The sequence below is a fragment of the Mytilus californianus genome, unplaced genomic scaffold (genome assembly GCF_021869535.1).
Source record: "Mytilus californianus isolate M0D057914Y unplaced genomic scaffold, xbMytCali1.0.p SCAF_9, whole genome shotgun sequence".
In the NCBI taxonomy this organism is placed as follows: domain Eukaryota; kingdom Metazoa; phylum Mollusca; class Bivalvia; order Mytilida; family Mytilidae; genus Mytilus; species Mytilus californianus.
The window spans coordinates 41,197,140-41,218,966 of record NW_026262745.1 but is presented as its reverse complement, the minus strand read 5'-3'; the positions used below and the strand labels follow the sequence as shown (position 1 = coordinate 41,218,966).

Sequence of the window (21,827 nt, the reverse complement as noted above, 5' to 3'; positions counted from 1 at the left end):
CATTCCCTTTGTGATATGGAACCTTGTGGTACAATGTCAGAGAGATCCATACACTTACACAAAAGTTATGTCTGGAAGTACCAAAAATGCTTATTTTTGGCCCCTTTTTGCCCCTAATTCCTTAACTGTTGGTACCATAACCCCTAAAATCAATCCCCACCTTCCTTTTGTGGTATTGAACCTTATGGTAAAATTTCATTGAGATCCACTCACTTAAACTAAAGTTAGAGTGCGAAAACTAATGTGTCTTCGGACGACGACGACGACACCAACGTCATACCAATATACGACCACAAAAATTTTTTTGCGGTCGTATAAAAATCAGTTGAAACAGGCTTAACTCATTAGATCGATACAAAGCAAAAATACACCTAGAACAAAAATACAGAGTGGATGTGACAGGGTACTTATACATCCCCACAACAAAAAGACACTAAGTAGAGATCTGAGAGTACTCGCTGTTACTAACAGCTAGTTCAAAGCCAATAACAACTAATAAAAAAATTCATGCATCTAAAGACTAAAATATCAGTCAGTACACATCCAACATCCAATGGATTTAGAGTAAAGACGTCATTAAAAGTCAGAGAAAAACATGACCTTGTGCAATGCCAAGATACAGGAGGGTTGTAATGGGGATACCTTCATGACGAATAATGGTAAAAAATCTTGCCAAATGACATTCACAGTAATTTTTGGTGCAGGACGATAAAATGTACAATTTCTTTAAGTTGATAAAAAAATCAACTGATTTTTAAGAATCACGTTAATTTTTTTCCAAAATAACGGTAGTGATAATTATTTGAGACCTCTGACAAATCACGCTAAGGATATTTTGACGAATCACGGAAAAAATTTAACCAATTTGACGCTAACAGTAGCAGAAAATGACCGTTTGACGCCTGACTGTAAACAGCATTCATACCCTCATACAGGTATATAAAAATAATATTTAGTTTGATTTTAATTTACTGAAAACAAAATCAATATTGATACCAATATATGTTCTTCATAATTTTGAAACATGCATCAATTATTTAACTGTAAATTTACTTTATTCTTGGAGTAGACTGTACCCCAAGTGCAAATTAAAAATGAGCATAAAGTCTTAACTTGCAAATCTATATTCAGCTGCTTAACATTAACAGTTAATTATTTATAATATATGTATAAAAACGTGATGATTTCTAGAAATAAAATAAGTGGGGTTGAATTTATTGAGGCCACCTGATAATGATAATTAAAAACTGATACTTTCTGAAAGTGATCATGAGGAGGACTAAACTTACATGACATTTAGTAAATATTTTACATGATGTACTGTTGACTAAAATATATCCCTTGAATTCTGATGAAGTAATCTTTTAGAAACAAACTGAAGGTTTGAGAGTAAACTACTGACACAGAGGTACGTCTCTCCTGTCAGCAAAAAATTTTAAAAATACAATCGGATGGACAGCAACACTGCTAATTAATTCAAACAAGAGGCTCTCAAGAGCCTGAATCGCTCACCTGTAATTTTTTTTGCTTGAATCTTTCATCAATGATTAATTTTGCTTTTTACCCATATGTTCCATTTTAGCCATAGTGTCTATGTTTCTTGACGTACAAGGAAATGAAATACAAAATTTATACTACATTCATTTGAGAAGATTTTTAAAGTTAAAAAACATAAAACAACTTGTGTAAAATTGTCCTTAATGGGCAATAACTCCTTAAGGGGTCAATTGACAATTTTGGTCATATTAAACTTTTTTGTATATCTTACTTTGCTGAACATTTTTGCTGTTTACAGTTTATCCTTATCTTCAATAATATTCAAGATAATAACCAAAAACTGCAAAATTTCCTTAAAACAACCAATTTAGTGGCAGCAACCCAACAATGGGTTGTTCGGTGTGTCTGAAAATTTCAGGGCTGATAGATCTTGACCTTTTGAACATTTTTACCCTGTCAGATTTGCTCTAAATGCTTTAGTTTCTGAGATATAAGCCAAAAACTGCATTTCACCCCTATGTTCTATTTTTAGCCATGGCGGCCATGTTTGTTGATGGATCAAAATTTCGGATACAATTTATAAACTAGATTCCTAAAAGAACATTCATTCAAGTTGTGAAAGTTAAGAAGTATTAAGCCCAATAGTGTCAGAAGAGAAGATTTTTAAATGTTAGCAAACTTGATGAACACATTGTGTAAAATTGTCTTTAAAGGGCAATAACTCCTTAAGAGGTCAATTGACAAATTTGGTCATTTAACTTTTCTGTAGATCTTACTTTGCTGAACATTATTGCTGTTTACAGTTTATATCTATCTATAATAATATTCAAGATAATAACAAAAAAACTGCAATATTTCCTCAAAACTACCAATTTAGTGGCAGCAACCCAACAATGGGTTGTTTGATTTGTCTGAAGATTTCAGGGCTGATAGATGTTGACCAATTGAACAATTTTACCCATGTCAGATTTGCTCTAAAAGCTTTAGTTTTGGAGATATAAGCCAAAAACTGCATTTGCCCCTATGTTCTATTTTTAGCCATGGCGGCCATGTTTGTCGATGGATTAAAACTTCGGATACAATTTATAAACTAGATATCCTAAGGAACATTTGGATGAAGTTTGAAGGTATTTGGCCCAGTAGTTTCAGAGGAGAAGATTTTTAAATGTTAGCAAACTTCATGAACAAATTGTGTAAAATTGTCTTTAAAGGGCAATAACTCCTTAAGGGGTCAATTGACAATTTTGGTCATATAAACTTTTTTGTAGATCTTACTTTGCTGAACATTATTGCTGTTTACAGTTTATATCTATCTATAATAATATTCAAAATAATAACAAAAAACTGCAAAATTTCCTTAAAACTACCAATTTAGTGGCAGCAACCCAACAATGAGTTGTTCGATTCGTCTGAAAATTTCAGGGCTGATAGATCTTGACCAATTGAACAAATTTACCCCCATGTCAGATTTGCTCTAAATGCTTTAGTTTTTGAGATATAAGCAAAAAACTGCATTTGACCCCTATGTTCTATGTTTAGCCATGGCGGCCATGTTTGTCGATGGATCAAAACTTTGGATAAAATTTATAAACTAGATACCCTAAGGAACATTTAGTTAAAGTTTGAAGGTATTTGGCCTAGTAGTTTCAGAGGAGAAGATTTTTGAAATAGTTTACAACGACAGACGACGACGACAAACGTCGACGGACGCCAAATGATGGCATAAGCTCACATGGGGCCCTTCGGGCCCCGGTGAGCTAAAAAAGTCCCTGCACCATGAATTAGGGGCAAGGCCTTGAAAAAGTCGTCAAATGATATGTACTGATAGTAATGCAACATTATACAAAATATCATTGATCTATCACAAGTAGTTCCAATCAAACTTACTTTAGCAGAAAACTTAACATTGAAAACTACTAATTAATTCAAAGTCACTTGACCATTACCTAGGGGGCAGGGCCTCAAAATAGTCATCAAAATAATAGGTTTTGATAGTAATGCAACTTTATACAAAATATCATTGATCTATCACAAGTAGTTCCTATCAAACTTACTTTAGCAGAAAACTTAACATTGAAAATTGCTTGTTGATTGAAAGCCTAGGGGGCAGGGCCTCAAAATAGCCGTCAAACTTATATGTGTTTATAGTAAAGCAACTTTATAGACAATATCATTAGTATATCACAAGTACATGAAGTAGTTCCTATCAAACTGACTTGAGCAGAAAACTTAACAATTGTTGACGCTTCAGCCACCGCCAATGCAACCAGAAAAGCAACCCCTATGTCATTCTTTCCGGAACGAAATTCCGAGATTTCATCATATATTGTATAAGATTCATAACATTCATTTGAAGCAAACTTAAGTTAGAGAACATAAACCAATTTTGGGACGTGCAGACAGACAAGGGTATTTAAAAACTTAATGTCCCCGCCACTACGGCGGGGGCATAAAAATTGTAAAATTTGTCATTTTACAGCAATAACTCCTATAAGAAGTAGCCTGACAGTTTTGACGTCAATGAACAATTAGTAGAGCTCAACATTCTGAACATTTTTGCCCTTGTAAGATTTTCGTTTATAATGGTTTTCAAAATAATAGACAAAACTTGTAATTTACCCCTATGTTCTATTTAAGATGATGCCCCCTCTTGCATATAAACTAATAAAGGGACATAATTCTAGAATGTTAAAAGTGACTCTACCAAAAGTTGTACTTGATCTGAGTTTTGAGGTTATAAGCATTGTGTATAAGTTTCATAACATTTGGTTGAGGCTAACTTAAATTAAAGAACGGAAACCAAAAATTCAGCAATTTTTTCCATTTGTAAAGGGGCATAACTCTAGAACGGTAAAAGTGACGCCATCAAAATTCAAACTTGATCTGTGTTTTGTGATAATAAGAATTGTGTATAAGTTTCATAACATTTGGTTGAGGCTTACCTAAGTTAGAGAACAGAAACCAAAAATTTAGCAATTTTTCCATTTGTAAAGGGGCATAACTCTAGAATGGTAAAAGTGACGCCACCAAAATTCAAACTTGATCTGTGTTTTGTGGTAAAAATCATTATGTATAAGATTCATAACATTTGTTCGAGGCAAACTTAAGTTGGAGAATGGAAACCAATTTCGGGACATACAGACAGATAAGGGTAAAACTTAATGCCCCTTCATTACGGCAGGGGCATAAAAATTGAAAAATTTGTCATTTTACAGCAATAACTCCTATAAGAAGTCTTCTGACAGTTTTGACGTCAAAGGACAATTGGTAGAGCTCAACATTCTGAACATTTTGCCCTTGTCAGATTTTCTCTATTTATAATGGTTTTCAAAATAATAGACAAAACTTGCAATTTACCCCTATGTTCTGTTTAAGATGATGCCCCCTTTTGCATATAACCTTATAAAGGGACATAATTCAAGAACGCTAAAAGTGACTCTACCAAAAGTTGTACTTGATCTGAGTTTTGTGATCCGAGTTTGGTAGTAATAAGCATTGTTTATAAGTTTCATAACATTTGGTTGAGGCTAACTTAAGTTAGAGAACGGAAACCAAAAATTCAGCAATTTTTTCCATTTGTAAAGGGGCATAACTCTAGAACGGTAAAAGTGACGCCATCAAAATTCAAACTTGATCTGTGTTTTGTGGTAAAAAGCATTGCCTATAAGATTCATTACATTTGTTTGAGGCAAACTTAAGTTAGAGAACGTAAACCAATTTCGGGAAGTACAGACAAACAAGGGTATTTAAAAACTTAATGCCTACTCCACTATGGTGGGGGCATAAAAATTGTAAAAATTTGTCATTTTACAGCAATTACTCCTATAAGAAGTCTTCTGACAGTTTTGACGTCAATGAACAATTGGTAGTATAGAGCTCAACATTCTGAACATTTTTGCCCTTTTCCGATTTTCTCTATTTATAATGGTTTTCAAAATTATAGACAAAACTTGCAATTTACCCATATGTTCTATGTTTAGCCATGTCGGCCAACATGGTTGACAGGAGGGGTCATTCAACACATTTTTTAAACTATAAACCCTAATGATGATTGTGGCCAAGTTTGGTTAAATTTGAATCAGTAGTTTCAGAGAAGATTTTTTGTAAAAGTTGATGATGATGACGGATACAAAGCGATGAGAAAAGCTCATTTGAAAGGGACATGGAGTTAAAAAAAACTTAAACCCTAGACTGTATCTAAATCCTTAAACTAAAAAGAAAACTAAGTCCATTTTTGAGTAAAGTACACAAAAAAATAATCAAATTTGCTCTGGAAGCCGTCTCTTGATCATGATGAATTTGAACCTTCTGTCCATTTAAGGCCATAATTGTGGCCAAGTATGGTTAAATTTGGTCCAGTTGTTTCAGAGGAAAAGATTTTTATAATAGTTAACGAACGATGGTGAAGGATGCCAAGTGATGAGAAAAGCTCACTTTGCCCTTTGGGCCAGGTGAGCTAAAAAGGTTGAATATTAATTATTTCATCATGTTTATTTTTTCATAACATTATACTTGACTTTTATACCAATGTATGCCATGTATATGTTTGCATTTTTGTTTTGCAACAATTTTTTGGTTATGCATTTCTATTATGTCTGAGGCCTCAGAAAATATTAGTTATATAACCAACTGTGTAAACCCTCTTGAAATAAAGTATTGTTGTTGTTGTTGTTGTTATAAGACCACAATATTTCTTATGCTGGTACAAAGAGAAATATTGGTCATTTGCGATGAAAAAAAACGTTTACAGATGAATAAATTATAGCCATAAATCTTGCATGTATAAATGTACCTACTATATAAAGCTATGTTTGAACTGACTTTGTATTTTGGTTTATTAGCCCAATTGTGACACATGACATTATCAACGTGTGGGTTATATAAAATGTTTTCGAACTGGTCAGAACTGATTTAAACTTGAAAAATTAGAGTTATGCAGTCCACACCTTATATAACATCATAACCTTATAAAAAAGAGAAAATGCGTCACAAAAATTGAAAAAGGCTGAGTTATAAGTTCTGACTGATCTGCATCAATGGCAGACAAAATTACCCTCTCTTTGTGTGTAAGGACAAAATATCCACACATAGGAAAAATTAAAACTTAAGCAGACAACAGATTGTATACATTTGGAAAACAATCAATTCGGAAAGAAGTATTTGTCACTGACACGGGTGAAGGCAGTCTTTCACTGCTTCGTTCTGACAAGGTTTTGGTGCAAGTTAGTGACAAAGTGTCGAGCTGAAATTCATTTAACATCTTTGAACCAGACTTTCATGATACAATTAGTGTTGTACAGGAGTTTGATAAGACTTTAAAATAGGTAACTTTTGAAGTTACGCATGAAGAAACCATTCAAAATGTAGAAAGCTGCTTATCAATAACAGGGTACAATTCACAGAAAAGGTGAACACAAAGCTTGATGTTTAGTATCAACACAAAAAAGGAGTTTTTCAAGCGTTATGTTTTCTATATGTCTGACAAATACATTTAAAAAAAGTCACGAAAAAAAAAACACCTAACTACCCACCAGCAAAAAACTTGGTAGGGGTGTGGGGAAACAAGGATTTATTTAATTACGGCCTTATGTATTTTGCTTCAATTATTAGTCCCAACTGTGATATACGACAATGAATTTAGGGTTTTAAAAAATTTATCTAAATGGTCAGAACTGCTTTAAACTTTAAAATTATAGAAATGCAGTCATCATCTTAGATAACATCATAATCTTGTACAAATGAGGAAACATGAAAACAATATTTTGACAATTTCATGTCCTGTGGAATGGTCAGCAATGGTTTTGACAAACTTATACCATTATAAGACCACAATGCTTATGTTTAGGTAAAAAAATTGGTCATCATAGATGAAAATATGGCGTTTACAGAAAAATTAAATCAAAGCCAGTGTTCTTACCTTAAAGCAATGTTTAAACTGACTATGTATTTTGGTTTATTCGTCCAATTGTCTCTAACTATAATCGACCTTGACATTAAATACTGCACTCTATCTCCATTAATTCTTACACGGAAAACTGTTGTTGTCATAGGTGACTTCATAACTACAAAACAGAAACCACATCATTAGATCATCTCACTGCATGTTCTTCTGAAGTCATTTATATCTAATGGTGTTTTATGATATGTGAACACCCAATATGCCTTTTAGTGCTTAAAATAGATCTTTATCTTGTCTCAAGTCATGGAACATTCAGTTTAAATGCATTATTATGTGACTTCACATTTATTCTATTTTTTTTTTAGCTATTTCTCATGATAAATACAATCATTGGAGTATAGCACTTCCTAAACCCTGCACAAAAGTTTAAACAGTATAATTTATACCTGTTGAAAAGAAAGTGCACAAATTAAAGGGAAATAGGTCAGATGAATGAGAAGTAAGTTAACTCACTCCATAGAGCTTATGTTTTCTGCATACTAATATTCATCTATAAATAAAGTTTTCGAACTCTGTAGGGGAATTTTGTAAGCATAGCTAGGTGATAAATCTGACAACACATTATTCAAATTTACTTCTATCAGTCAGGGGTACTACTTGTACAAGTAATTTTTATTTACTTGAAGAAGTAAATATTAATAAATTTATATAAGTAAATTTGTAGGATACTTATACAAGTGTATTTTATTTACTTGTATAGGTAAAAAAAAATGGGATAAGTTATGTCCCTTAGACAAAAAGATTTTTTTACTTATACAAGTAAAAAAGTCATCCTATCTTCTTTTCTTGAATTCTTAGGACTTCTTTGCTCTAAAAGAATTTTTGATTGTCTGTCCTTTGCAGATGTCTTTACTAATCATTTAAGTGTAATTTGATGGACAATGAAAATCTCATTTGTCTGTTATTTCAGAGCACTGCTCATTTACAAGCCCCCAAGGGGCAATTTTTGAAAGCCTTGCGCAAATACTTAAGATCTTTGTGCAATCAGTTTCTTTGTTGAATTAATGAGATGAAACATTGAACTCTAATCAAAAATTATGAGCTAACCTGAGAAAAATTGTTAAAGGCATGTTTTCACATCTCAAAACTTGAGAATTTTTGTCGGATTGTAAAAAAATTTACTTATACAAGTAAATTTTTGAGAAAATTAAAGGGAGATTATTCAAACATTATAATTAACTTATATAAGTTTATTTTATTTACTTCTTCAAGTAAATAAAGATTACTTGTACAAGTAGTACCCCTGACTGTCTATTCTTAATAATAAACTGATAACACTGAGATATGTCTCTCCTTTTTGTTATTTTGATAGCAAAATGCAAATGTTGAAATTAAAATAGCTAATACTTGACACGTAATCTATGCAGAATATTCAAAGTAAATGAACCATGACTGAAGGTACAGGGCCAAACAATCTCCATGGAAATGAGATGTGCCAAATGATGCTAATACATATATATCATTGACCTACTATTAGACATTCCCCAATAACTGACCCAATCACAAACTAATACATGTAAACTAAGCAAAAGTTTCAAAGTCAATAGACCATGACTGAGGCGGCGGTGCCAAATAATCTCCATTGAAATGAGATGTGCCAACGCTAAAACAACTGCATACCAAATATCATTGATCTACCATTAGTGGTTCACCATAAACTGACCTAATCACAAACTAATACATGTAAACTATGCAAAAGTTTCAAAGTCAAAAGACCATGACTGAGGGGCGATGCCAAATAATCTCCATGGAAATGAGATGTGCCAACGCTAAAACAACTGCATACCAAATATCATTGATCTACCACTAGTGGTTCCCTATAGACTGACCTAATCACAAACTAATACATGTAAACTAAGCAAAAATTTCAAAGTCAATAGACCATGACTGAGGGGATAGGGCCAAATAATCTCCATGGAAATGAGATGTGCCAATGCTGAAACAACTGCATACCAAATATCATTGACCTACTACTAGTAGTTCACCATTATAGCTGACCTAATCACAAACTAATATATGTTAACAATGCAAAAGTTTCAAAGTCAATAGACCATGACTGAGGGGGCAGGGCCAAATTATCACCATGGAAATGAGATGTGCCAATGCTGATACAACTGCATACAAATATCATTGACCTACCACTTGTGGTTCCCCACAAAACTGACCTAATCACAAACTAATACACTGTTGCCGCCGCTGCCGAGGTTGACTCTGCCGTAAACAGCATACCTATGTCTAGCTTTTTGACTCCGTTGATGCGAGACAAAAACTTAATGGTTACATGTGCATGATGTGTTAGAAGAGTTTCATTATTCAGTTTGAGTAAAATGACAGTATGGCCATCTTCCTTTTGTGCTTTCCTAAAGTATCCATAGTAAATGTCATAGCACTTCAAAGTTGATGCAGCCATCTATTAAAGTAGGGTTACATGTACACAACAGGGCAACCTGATGCCATGAAAATGAAATACTATTTTCAAGACGTTTAGCCCTATAATAAATTGATCATGTGATTTTTAGAGGCTGTACTTATGTTGTGCTGGGACACAACTGTCCTAGGTTAAGTATGGGGAGGTGGTTTGAGACTACTTACAATGTTTATCCCAGTCACATTTTACATGTGCCTGTAATTCAGTGGTTGCTAAGTTCATTGCTGTCTGTCATATTTGTTTGTTGTTTATTGTTTTATTATAAATCAGGCCTTTGTTTTTTTTCATTATACCCCTGCTTCAAGCTAAGAAAACAGGCTTCATGCATAGAAGAAAAAAATCAAAGCCCATTGAAAAGGCAGTTTTTGTCTACTGAATGTTTCTGTGAACACAGGTTTTATGTGTCTTCTCTGTTTGCAAAACACTTTTTAAGAACCGAGAAAATAAAACACTTTGCTAAAACCTCATGATATCTTTTTTCTCTTCCCTTTCTGCATATTCATTTGATTTTTAAAAATGCTTTTCAAAGATTTACATGCTAACCAGTATTTTGCATTTAGTTGATTTCAAAATTTTGAACAAATTTAAAAAAATCACCAAAAGATTGAAAACAACGATAATCTTAAATTCACTCATGTATGAGATAGGCATGTTTGTTCAATCATGTTTTTGGTTATTTGATTTCTTGGATTTGTTATTCCCAATTCTAATATGGTGTTCTTCAAACACTTGAGTACACACGTTGGAAAATATAAACATATTGATATGTCAGCTCATCGTCAATGTCATGGATTGTTTAGGCTGTTCAAATCTTATTCCCACATCATTTGCTTTTTATGAATGAGTTACCCGAGGTCAGACTATATAAATGAGTATGTCATTGAGCAATGAGGTAAGAATGTAAGCATTCTACAGGAAAATGCAGGAATGTGAAACTGGAAGTTGTCAAAACATGAAAACATAAACAAAGGATGATAAGAATTTGTTAAAATCCAATTTTCCTAAATAAAAGTAAGATAATCAATTAACTTCATCCAAACCTGTCTCAGTATGTTAGTGTAAATCATTTAAGCATCAATGTCCCCAATTCATTTCTCTCTGTCTTTAACATCACTATATATAGTGTGTTCAATTACAGGAACAGCAAACATTTCCCTTCACCTACAGTGCTTTGATCCAAAAAGAATTGCTGTCTTTATCATATTAGAATAGAAATATTTCATGGGGGCTTGAACTTATATTGATTTTACCACAGGTTGACCCTCCCTGCTGATATTTAACCCCTCGCTATTGCTCGTGGTAAAATATTTAGCATAAAGGGCCAACCCGTGGTAAAATCACAATAAATTCAAGTCACAATGAATTATTTCTTTAAAAAATAACAATAAGGATTTTGCAAAGCTTAGTTAAAATTAGCCAAGCTTCTGAGGTGAAGAAAAATTCTAATGTACATGCATTCACATTCTGTGAAACATTATTGATTCTGTACTTATATCATTAAATTAATACATTTTTTTTCTGAAGTAAATATTAAACACGAGCACATGAACTGGGATGTCTCTCCTGTTTTACTAATCATCATTGAACTTTATGCTGAAATTCTTTAATAAGGATCAAGGTTTTTACTACAGATATCAAATAAACTTAACAATATCTAGATACATGAAAATAAAATAAAGTTCAATTGAATCCTGCCAGACAGACATGTACACATAACAATTATTCTATACACTAAATATAGTGGGCTTTATGTTGTTTATAGTACCTGAAAAACAAGCTCTACCACAAAAACTTAAGGTTAACTTTGGTTGGGTTGTTGTCTCTTTGACACATTCCCCATTTCCATTCTCAATTTTACTGCTTATCTAATTCCATTATGTAAGTATCTGAGAAATGGACCTAATCACAGAAACTGTTTCTAAAGGTCACACTCACTATATCATACTCAACAAACAGCTATATATAAGAATTGCCCTTTGAAACATTGAAGTAAAGATACTGTTTAAGAAGTATGTGCTAATTGATTGTCCTAATACTGACGTCATAGAATAATTTTGTTCTGAGAATGCCTCATCCTTTTTGTCAATTAATTTCCTATTAGCACATCATTCTGGGTAAGGATATTTCAGGATTGTCCCAAGGACATTTTCATTCAGTTGGTTCATGGGAAGGATTTTCCCTTTATGTTTGTTTTTCTCACATGGCAGCATGTTATCATTATAGTTACGATGTACAACAAATATAAATTCTTTTTGACAAATTTGATAGTCCTGAAAATGGATTATGACAAATCTTCCTTTGCACCAGATGAATTTCCAAATTTAAATGTTGCCCTTTTGTTTACAGATGCCAGTGACATTATTTTTATGGGAGATAACTCATTTACATGTCAAAGAGGCTCAAGATGGTTATTCACCTAACATTATAAATTTAAGGGTTATTCTTTATTCCTATCATTTAAATGAAGATTACCTTTATCATTTCATGTCACATGATTATGTATTACCCAATAGAATTATGTAAGGTATAACAATATTAATAAAACAATTGGAAACATTCGTAAAGGGTTCTGCAGAACTTGTATTTTACCTGTTATTGCCATAGTCAGAGTTAAAGTGTAATGTTGACTGCTGAAACTAAGTCAATAATATATCGATAAAATACAGACAAAAATATAAATATTCACATGCTATTTCTTGATTTTGAAGAAACATCTGTCCAAAGTTTCATTACGTCCAATAAAGGTTTGACAGTCATTGATGTCTAAAAAATTTATCCAAGACTGTTTGTAACTGATAACTGTAAAATACTGAAAAATGAAGAAAAAAAATATGTATTTTCAAAATTATGCATCAGACATTATCTCTTAATCGTCAAAAAAACTTGCCAAAGTTTCAAAATTCTGAAAAAGTTGTTGATGTTTGAAAAACTTTACCCGCAGACTGTATCTAAATGTCAACAGCCAATAAACTAAGTCCTTTTATCAGTAAAAAACAGAAAACAAAAACAAAAATATTTTCAAAATTGTGTTCTAGCTGAAAACTGTAATTGATCTTTTGTATAAAATAGTCTGTCTAAGTTTCGTAAAATTTCATGAAGGTTTGATATAGTTATTGATGTCTGAAAAAAAAGTCTATTCATCAGTAAAATAGAAAAAAAAGAAAAATGAAATAAAAATATTTTCAAAACTTTGTTCTTGCTTAACTGTCTTTTGATTATTAAAATGCATAGTCCAAGTTTCATATACATTACATGAAAGTTTGACAAAGTTATTGATGTTTAAAAAAAATTAAACCAACTTAAATGTACATGTTGACGTGCTTATGATGGAATGTAGGATTGAGACCGCAATATATTGTTGCAGATTCAACAAAAATGACAGTTTTTTCCTTAAATATATATGATAATTTAAAAAATTAAAATTGGCTTAAAAACATAAAGTTTCTATAAAGCAGTTATGGCTTATAAAAATGGATGACCAATAAAAACTTAGCTCACTATCTAAACAAAAAACACTTTATTATCCCCTATAAAAATGACATCAATCAGCCCTTTGCATGCTTTTTCAAAAAACATTGATGCAATTTAAAATTGTTGAATCATAAATAATAATTGCTCTTGATTATTCAGTGGCAGCATTCCTGTCTGATTCAAATACAATATCATTAGAATATATATATTATGAATGACATTCAGTACATTTTTCTGCCCAACTCAAAACGATGGTTTGGAAACCCTAAACAAAGCTTATTATAAAGATATTTATTAATTGGTAATGATTTGGTAACAAACATAGCAGACTATAGAAGGTTCCCAATAAATGATCCCTTTCATGCCTACAGGAAGTCTCATTTTCAGATCACCCTTATATTTGAATTTTCCAAGCAGTCTAAACTATGCCATGGGAGACAACTCTAATTCCCTGATTAACTGTCATGTTCAAGTTTTGTGACAACAGAAATAAAGATCAATTATTCTTGCATATGACAATTATGACAATTATGATAGATATCTAAAATTCAGTATGATAGCGAAATATATACACACATAGGTATGAAATATATGTTAAAATAATAAATCCCTCTTTAATGAATAGCCCAAATGTCAGAGAAAATTATGCAATTAAGTTTGTGTATTAATTAAATGTCTACATTCTTTGATCTGGTGACAAATACAGGTAACATATATTTGGCATTCAAGGAGTTATTGTCTGATTGAAATTAACCCTTACCATGTGGGTTATATATACCTATCATGTTACAGGTTAGATGTTATTTTCACTTTTTTACCTCCCATGGTGTTACATTGTTCATGTTGTTTCAAAGGTGGGCTTGTCCTTTTTCATTTCACAGAATAAATGTTTGCAATTCTGCCCTAAACATATGGGGATGCCAAAAATATGCATTTTCAAAGGTGTGGGTGAGAGTTTTTGTACTCGCTCAAGAAAGTCAAGGAAGTAAGAAGTCAATAAAGGTTCTAAACATGCTAAAATACATCAACTGTAACTGTTTTCAGAAGATGAGGGCTATGAAATGACCACTTCTGGTTTGAGGATCACGTTCAGTCAAACATGGTAACAATTCTGAAATTTAGCCATTGTTTACTGTAATAATGTAATGGCCTTCTATAGACTTCTGTAGCAAAGTATGTTTTTTTTATTTTTAAGTTTTTATACTATTTTCGTTTTTCATGTTATTATTCCCATTCAATTTCAATCTAATTTTTATTGAAAAAATTGAGTGAAATTTTTAAAGTGCAAAATAATTCTGATCTTTAAACTACCTTTTTTCTAATAAGTTTTTTTTTCTGTAAAAACAATATTCAATAAATTTTGTTGACGTTCTTGCAATAGATAAATTATTTTTCTGAGATGAAATTCAAATGTTATTACCTTCACATCTATTTTTTTCTAATTTTTTTTAACACGTCTTCTCTGTTTGTATTTATTGTCTGCTCAATAATAACTTTACTTTTTTTGGTTTATATCCTCTTCTTATAATTTAGTCTACATCTAAAGGCTTGAATGATAGAGTTATTTTTTGTTGTTATGATTTGTAAACTTTCTCATCATGTTTTTGTGACGTATGCTTTAACCTTTCATACACCCTTTGAGAATATTCTTGGGATGAGAATGTATTTGTTCCACGCACTAGAATGTCCATGAATTCTTGAATATACATGAATTAAACATGCCACAATATCAATAAATGTGCCTAAAAAGGCTATGCTAATCGTTGAAACTTAAATTCAAAAGAAATTTAAGTGTTTCTTTGGGGTTGTTTGCAATAAGGTATTTTTTTATATTGCCTGAATTTGCTAATTATATACAAGAGAAAAGAGTGTTCACAAAATGTCTCACCTGCTTTACTGTTCATGATATAAACCAAATATAGTTGACCTATTGCATTTAGTATCTGAGAAACAAACCAAAACACAGAAATTTAACAATGACCAATGAACCATTAAAATTAAGGTCAAAATCAGATGAAACAGTGAGACATAAACATCCTACAATCATTCCATACAACACGCCCTTGTCCGTTTTTTTTTTTCCTGCTTTGTATCCATCTGATGAGTTAAGCCTTTTTCAACTGATTTGTATAGTTTTTCTTATGTTGTACTGTTACACCACTGTCCCAGGTTAGGGAAGGGTTGGGGCCTTCAAACATGCTTTGCCACATTCTATATGTCCCTGTCCCAAGTCAGGAGACTGTAATTGAGTTGTTGTCATTTATTGATGTTTCTCATATTTGTTTTTTGTTTGTTGTTTTGCATAGTTTGTTCTTGTGTTGTGCCAATACACCACTGTCCCAGGTAAGGTGGCACCTTCAAACATGTTTAACCCAGCTACATTCTGTATGTGCCTGTCCCAAATCAAGAGCCTGTAGTTCTGTGGTTGTAGTTGGTTCATCATGTTCATGTCTGTCATATTTTATTTTTTTGTAAATTGTTTCGTTATAAATTATGCCATTAGTTTACTCAATGGAATTGTTTTATATTTTTTTTTTGTCACAGCCTTTTATAGCGGACTATACGCAGGGACTAAACTTAATGGTCGCCCAGTCGCACATGTCGACCAGATTTTAATAACAGAAACCCGGTCGGACAACTTAGTTTTTCTATGCATAATCACCATTTAATATATACCCCTTCTCTTAACACGTGTTCTTTTATCTCTTATAAAGCTTTTACAATTATTTCATTATTGTTTAGTGTTTTCGTCAAAACTGTTGAATCTGCATTGCTTCAGAGATGCATTCCAGTTCTCCAGGGAGCCATTACAAGCCGGTATTTGACGATAACTTGTTCACACATCGCTATATTAACAAAATCATCAATGAAATAAAATGCTTCGCTGGGCGCAGCTTGATACGACCGCAGAGGTCGAACCCTGAACAGTTGGGGCAAGTATGGACACAACATTCAAGCTTGATACAGCTCTGAATTCGGATTGTGATTAAATATTTGACACAGCATAGGTTTCTGACACAGAAAGAATGTGGTCTAAGAACTTCAATTTTTTTAATTTACCTATTATGGTCCAATGTCCAAAATCAAAATACATGGTTAGATTCAGCATATCAAAGAACCCCATATATTCAATTTTTGTTGAAATCAAACAAAGTTTTAATTTTGGACCCCAACTTGGACAAACTTGAAAACTGGTCCCATAATCAAAAATCTAAACACATGTTTAGATTCAGCATATCAAAGTACCCCTAGAATTCAATTTTTGTTAAAATCAAACTAAGTTTAATTTTGGACCCTTTGGACCTTAATGTAGACCAATTTAAAAAACGGGACCCAAAATTAAAAATCTAAAAACACAGTTAGATTTGGCATATCAAACAACCCCAAGAATTCAATTTTTGATGAAATCAAACAAAGTTTAATTTTGGACCCTTTTGACCTCAATATGAACCAATTTGATAGCGGGCCCACAAATAAAAAATCTAAATACATGGTAAGATTCAGCATATCAAAGAACCCAATATATTCAATTTTTGTTGAAATCAAACAAAGTTTAATTTTGGACCCCAATTTGGACCAACTTGAAAACTGGGCCAAAAATCTAAAATCTGAATACATGTTTAGATTCAGCATATCAAAGAACCCCATATATTCAATTTTTGTTGAAATCAAACAAAGTTTAATTTTGGACCCCAACTTGGACCAACTTGAAAACTGGGCCCATAATCAAAAATTTAAACACATGTTTAGATTCAGCATATCAAAGAACCCCAAAAATTCAATTTTTGTTAAAATCAAACTAAGTTTAATTTTGGACCCTTTGGACCTTAATGTAGACCAATTTAAAAAATGGGACCCAAAATTAAAAATCTAAATACACGGTTAGATTTGGCATATCAAAGAACCCCAATAATTCAATTTTTGATGAAATCAAACAAAGTTTAATTTTGGACCCTTTTGACCTCAATATGAACCAATTTGATAGCGGGCCCACAAATAAAAAATCTAAATACATGGTAAGATTCAGCATATCAAAGAACCCCCCATATATTCAATTTTTGTTGAAATCAAACAAAGTTTAATTTTGGACCCCAGTTTGGACCAACTTGAAAACTGGGCCAAAAATCAAAAATCTAAATACATGTTTAGATTCAGCATATCAAAGAACCCCATATATTCAATTTTTGTTGAAATCAAACAAAGTTTAATTTTGGACCCCAACTTGGACCAACTTGAAAACTGGGCCCATAATCAAAAATCTAAACACATGTTTAGATTCAGCATATCAAAGAACCCCAAGAATTCAATTTTTGTTAAAATCAAACTAAGTTTAATTTTGGACCCTTTGGACCTTAATGTAGATCAATTTAAAAAAACAGGACCCAAAATTAAAAATCTAAATACACTGTTAGATTTGGCATATCAAAGAACCCCAATAATTCAATTTTTGATGAAATCAAACAAAGTTTAATTTTGGACCCTTTTGACCTCAATATGAACCAATTTGATAGCGGGGTCCACAAATAAAAAATCTAAATACATGGTTAGATTCAGCATATCAAAGAACCCCATATATTCAATTTTTGTTGAAATCAAACAAAGTTTTATTTTGGACCCCAATTTGGACCAACTTGAAAACTGGGCCAAAAATCAAAAATCTAAATACATGTTTAGATTCAGCATATCAAAGAACCCCATATATTCAATTTTTGTTAAAATCAAACAAAGTTTAATTTTGGACCCTTTGGACCTTAATGTAGACCAATTTGAAAACTGGATCCAAAATTAAAAATCTAAATACACGGTTAGATTCGGCATAACAAATAAATAAATGTGGTCAAAGATTTTACAAATCTAATGCGCCATACTGTGCAATTAAAGATTACTTCTTGAAATTTTTCAATATTTGAAATTTGAAAAAAAAAATAATATTTGAAGAATAATTCTTTTTAATTTCTGAAATCTGAAATGAGAAAAAATTGACCCCCCACAATTTCTTTCCCCCCCCCCCTTTTTTCCCCCAAACCATAATTACCCATTTAAATTTACCAAAGTGCTAACTTAATCTATTTTATAATAGAATTTAAAATATAGTGTCAAATCTTTCATATGGATTTTTTTGTAAAAAAAAAAGATGCAATATTTGCAGATATTTTTACTGGTCTTCCTTTATAAATATGCATTTCTTTAAACATAATTTAAAAACAGTGTAAGGGAAGTAACCGAAACGTTGTATTTGGATTACCTCCCTTACACTGTTTTAAATTATCTTAATTGTTCATTAACCATTACTTTATACATAATTTAAAAGCAGTGTAAGGGAGATAATTTCAATGATGTATTTGATTTATCTCCCTTACACTGCTTTAAATTATGTTTTGTACTAAAGTATTTGTCCATTAACCAGGACAACCTTGTTTTTCCCCCTTTTTTGCCCCTAATTCTTAAACAGTTTGAGCCATAACCCCCCAAAGCAAATCCTAACCATCCCTTTGTGGTATGGAAACTTGTAGTATAATTTCAGAGAGATCCATACACCGTTCCACAGTTATTGTCTGGAAACTAGAAAATGCTTATTTTTGGCCCCTTTTTGGCCCCTAATTCCTTAACTGTTGGTACCATAACCCCCAAAATCAATCCCCACCTTCCTTTTGTTGTATTGAACCTTATGGTAAAATTTCATAGAGATCCATTCACTTAAACTAAAGTTAGAGTGCGAAAACTAATGTGTCTTCGGACGACGACGCCAACATCATACCAATATACGACCACAAAAATTTTTTTGCGGTCGTATAAAAAAAAACGCAAAATCCGGTAAATAAATATCAAAATATCTAGTTTGCCTTCCAATCTTCAATAAAAAGTAATTGAATAATATTTTTGATCAACACTATAAGAAGATGGCTTGGATTTAAAATAGCATTTAATGATTCATAGAAACATTCATATTGTCAAAATGTCAACAGGAAGTTTAAATTGAAGGAAGACAATTAAGAGATAACTGTATTGTATTTGAAGCTTTGCGGATGTCCATCGGTAGTTTTACTGTCGCAAATTGAGTTTACCTGGCGACGCGTAGCGGAGACAGGTAAACGGATATTTGCGACAGTAAAACTACCGATGGACATCCGCAAAGCTTCAAATACAATACAGTTATCTCTATTTTAATGCAAAATAAACAAATCATTGAATTTAAGTCATTATTTCAGTGTAAAACTTTCATTAAACAAAAATTCCGCGAAATGATGTTATCTTCTTTGGCGCCTAAACTATGTGACGTCATAGGTAAGCTTCCGGCATCAAACGTAAACACCGGGCGTTTTCTGGCTTCTTGTCCGCTTCAGAATGGAATAAAATTTGATAAAAAGAAAATTTGTAGGTGCAAAATGTAAAGTTTTTTTGCTTATTATTGGAGAAATTACATGTCAATACATTCCGGAATTCAAAATGTCGGCTTCCTTAGTTACAGACAAGGAGATAGAGAATTGTACGCTTACTGTCATCCAATCAGAACCATTGATACAAAATAGTTGCATTAGAATTTTGGTGGGAAATGCACTAAAATCAGAATTGTCAAATCTTATGATAAATTTCTGGTGGCAATAATTCAAATATTATAAAGTTATCACACGTAATCTTTACCAGATTCAAAAGCTACATGTAGGATTACCTAAATTGGTTTCATTAGTATATGAAAAGTACATTTAGTGTTTTTATAAGTATAAAATTGGTTGGGCCCATAAAATTTCAACTGGGCCCCTTAAAAAATTATTTTGGGGGTCCAGCTGGCCCCTTGAGAAAACAAGTAAAGTTTAGACCCTGTATACATTATCGTTTTTTTTCATTGTTGAACGCAGTGGCGGATCCAGAGGGGGGCGTAGAGGGCGTACGCCCCCCCTTTGCTTGCACTTTTTTTTTTTTTTTTTGTAAAATGATTAATCAGACTAGACTTCACAAACTTTGCCATTTCCCGTGTATTTAATTTTTATGCGACAATTCTTTACTTATAAAGATATTTTTCGCTCGTATTACTGTAATATTATTTGATTATGTCAAAGTCATGTGATTCGCTACGGTGGAGTTGACCAGTACGTGGAAAAAAACGTCACTCAGTCATTTTGAAATTCAAATTAGTTTTACAGTAACACATTGCTTAGGCTGATGATGACAAGCATGACGCCTTCAAAGCGACAAAGTATTGAGCAAGAACGTATTGACTTCTATTTCACAATTCCACCCAACAGAAAGTAATACTCCATTACACTCTCATGAAAAAAAAAGTTCCACAGCAATATTATTTACCTACGAAAACATGTTTAACCCAACACGCCCCAACCCATTAATAACATTGCTGAATAGTGATCCCCAGTCAGTAAGCTCTAGATATAGATTTAAAGTCTAAGGTACGGATCATTTGATTTGAGGGGGTAGTCTGAGATATTTTAGAGAAAAAATTCTGACCCAGATTTGCCTTAAACAAAAATTCTGGCCGTATCTGGATTGAAAACAATAATCTTGTCCACTTTTATGCTATTAGAAAAAAAAATTTTCAACAAAATTATTTAGCATTCAATGAACATGATGAATAAAAAACGGGCGTAATTTTTTTTTTTGGGGGGGGGGGGGGGGGGGGGTTGCATGTGAATCCCATATCTGACCGGAGTGTCTGTTTCGCCGAACTGATATACTGAATACTTTTTTCAAGGCCCGACTGCAACCTGCCTGCTGGGTGTGGCCTATATGTCTCCATGTGTCGACCGTCATTCACAACTTCATTGTCATTTCCGACTCATTCGTAGCCTTTGGTTGATTTGGAACCCCTCACTTCCCTTGTTGGTTGAATCATTTCAACCAAACATTTGGATAAAAATTGCTTGTTTGTCTTTCTTCGTGTCGGTCGTATTGTAAATTTCATTGAATAGCCGTATATCTTGTTTACAACAAGAAATCTGTGAGGTTATGCTAACTAACCATACAACAAACGAGAATTTTCCATGTCCATTTTTTACTGACAAATCCCACATCAAATATATTAATTAGTACATAGCTTTGGATCCATCCAATCATTTTATAATAGACAATTAATGGAGAGAATACGACACCAAAAATGTCCAACCCCTACACTTTAACTATAAAATGCAGTTTACACTTATTTTATGCTTTTTAGCCAAAAAAAGGTCCAAAAAATTTTTCAGCGAACTTTAATACTACGCCCCCCTTTCCAAAATCCTGGATCCGCCCCTGGAACGGGCGTATGGTTATTAATTGCCTATAATTGCTAACATCCAATTCATTTTAACTTTGTGGGAAAGTTGTCTCATTGGCAATCATACCACATCTCCTTATTTTTATAACAAATGTAGTTGACCTACTACTAATAAAGTATCTGAGAAACAGACTTAATCATGTAACCTTGATCCATGCCACCAGATTTGCATACCTAATGTCTCATCTCGCTTTATCTTGAGCATA

The 21,827-nt window shown here is 32.5% G+C and overlaps 1 protein-coding gene across 2 annotated transcripts in view; it reads right to left on the bottom strand.

The window, feature by feature from the left end:
- Positions 1-21,827, bottom strand: part of LOC127715781 (circadian locomoter output cycles protein kaput-like) — a 107,664-nt gene that overhangs the window by 50,347 nt on the left and 35,490 nt on the right. For both annotated transcript variants that reach the window (XM_052221925.1, XM_052221926.1), the window contains one exon: positions 7,415-7,559. In XM_052221925.1, coding sequence (XP_052077885.1) covers positions 7,415-7,559 — 145 coding nt within the window. The remainder of the gene's footprint in view (positions 1-7,414; positions 7,560-21,827) is intronic.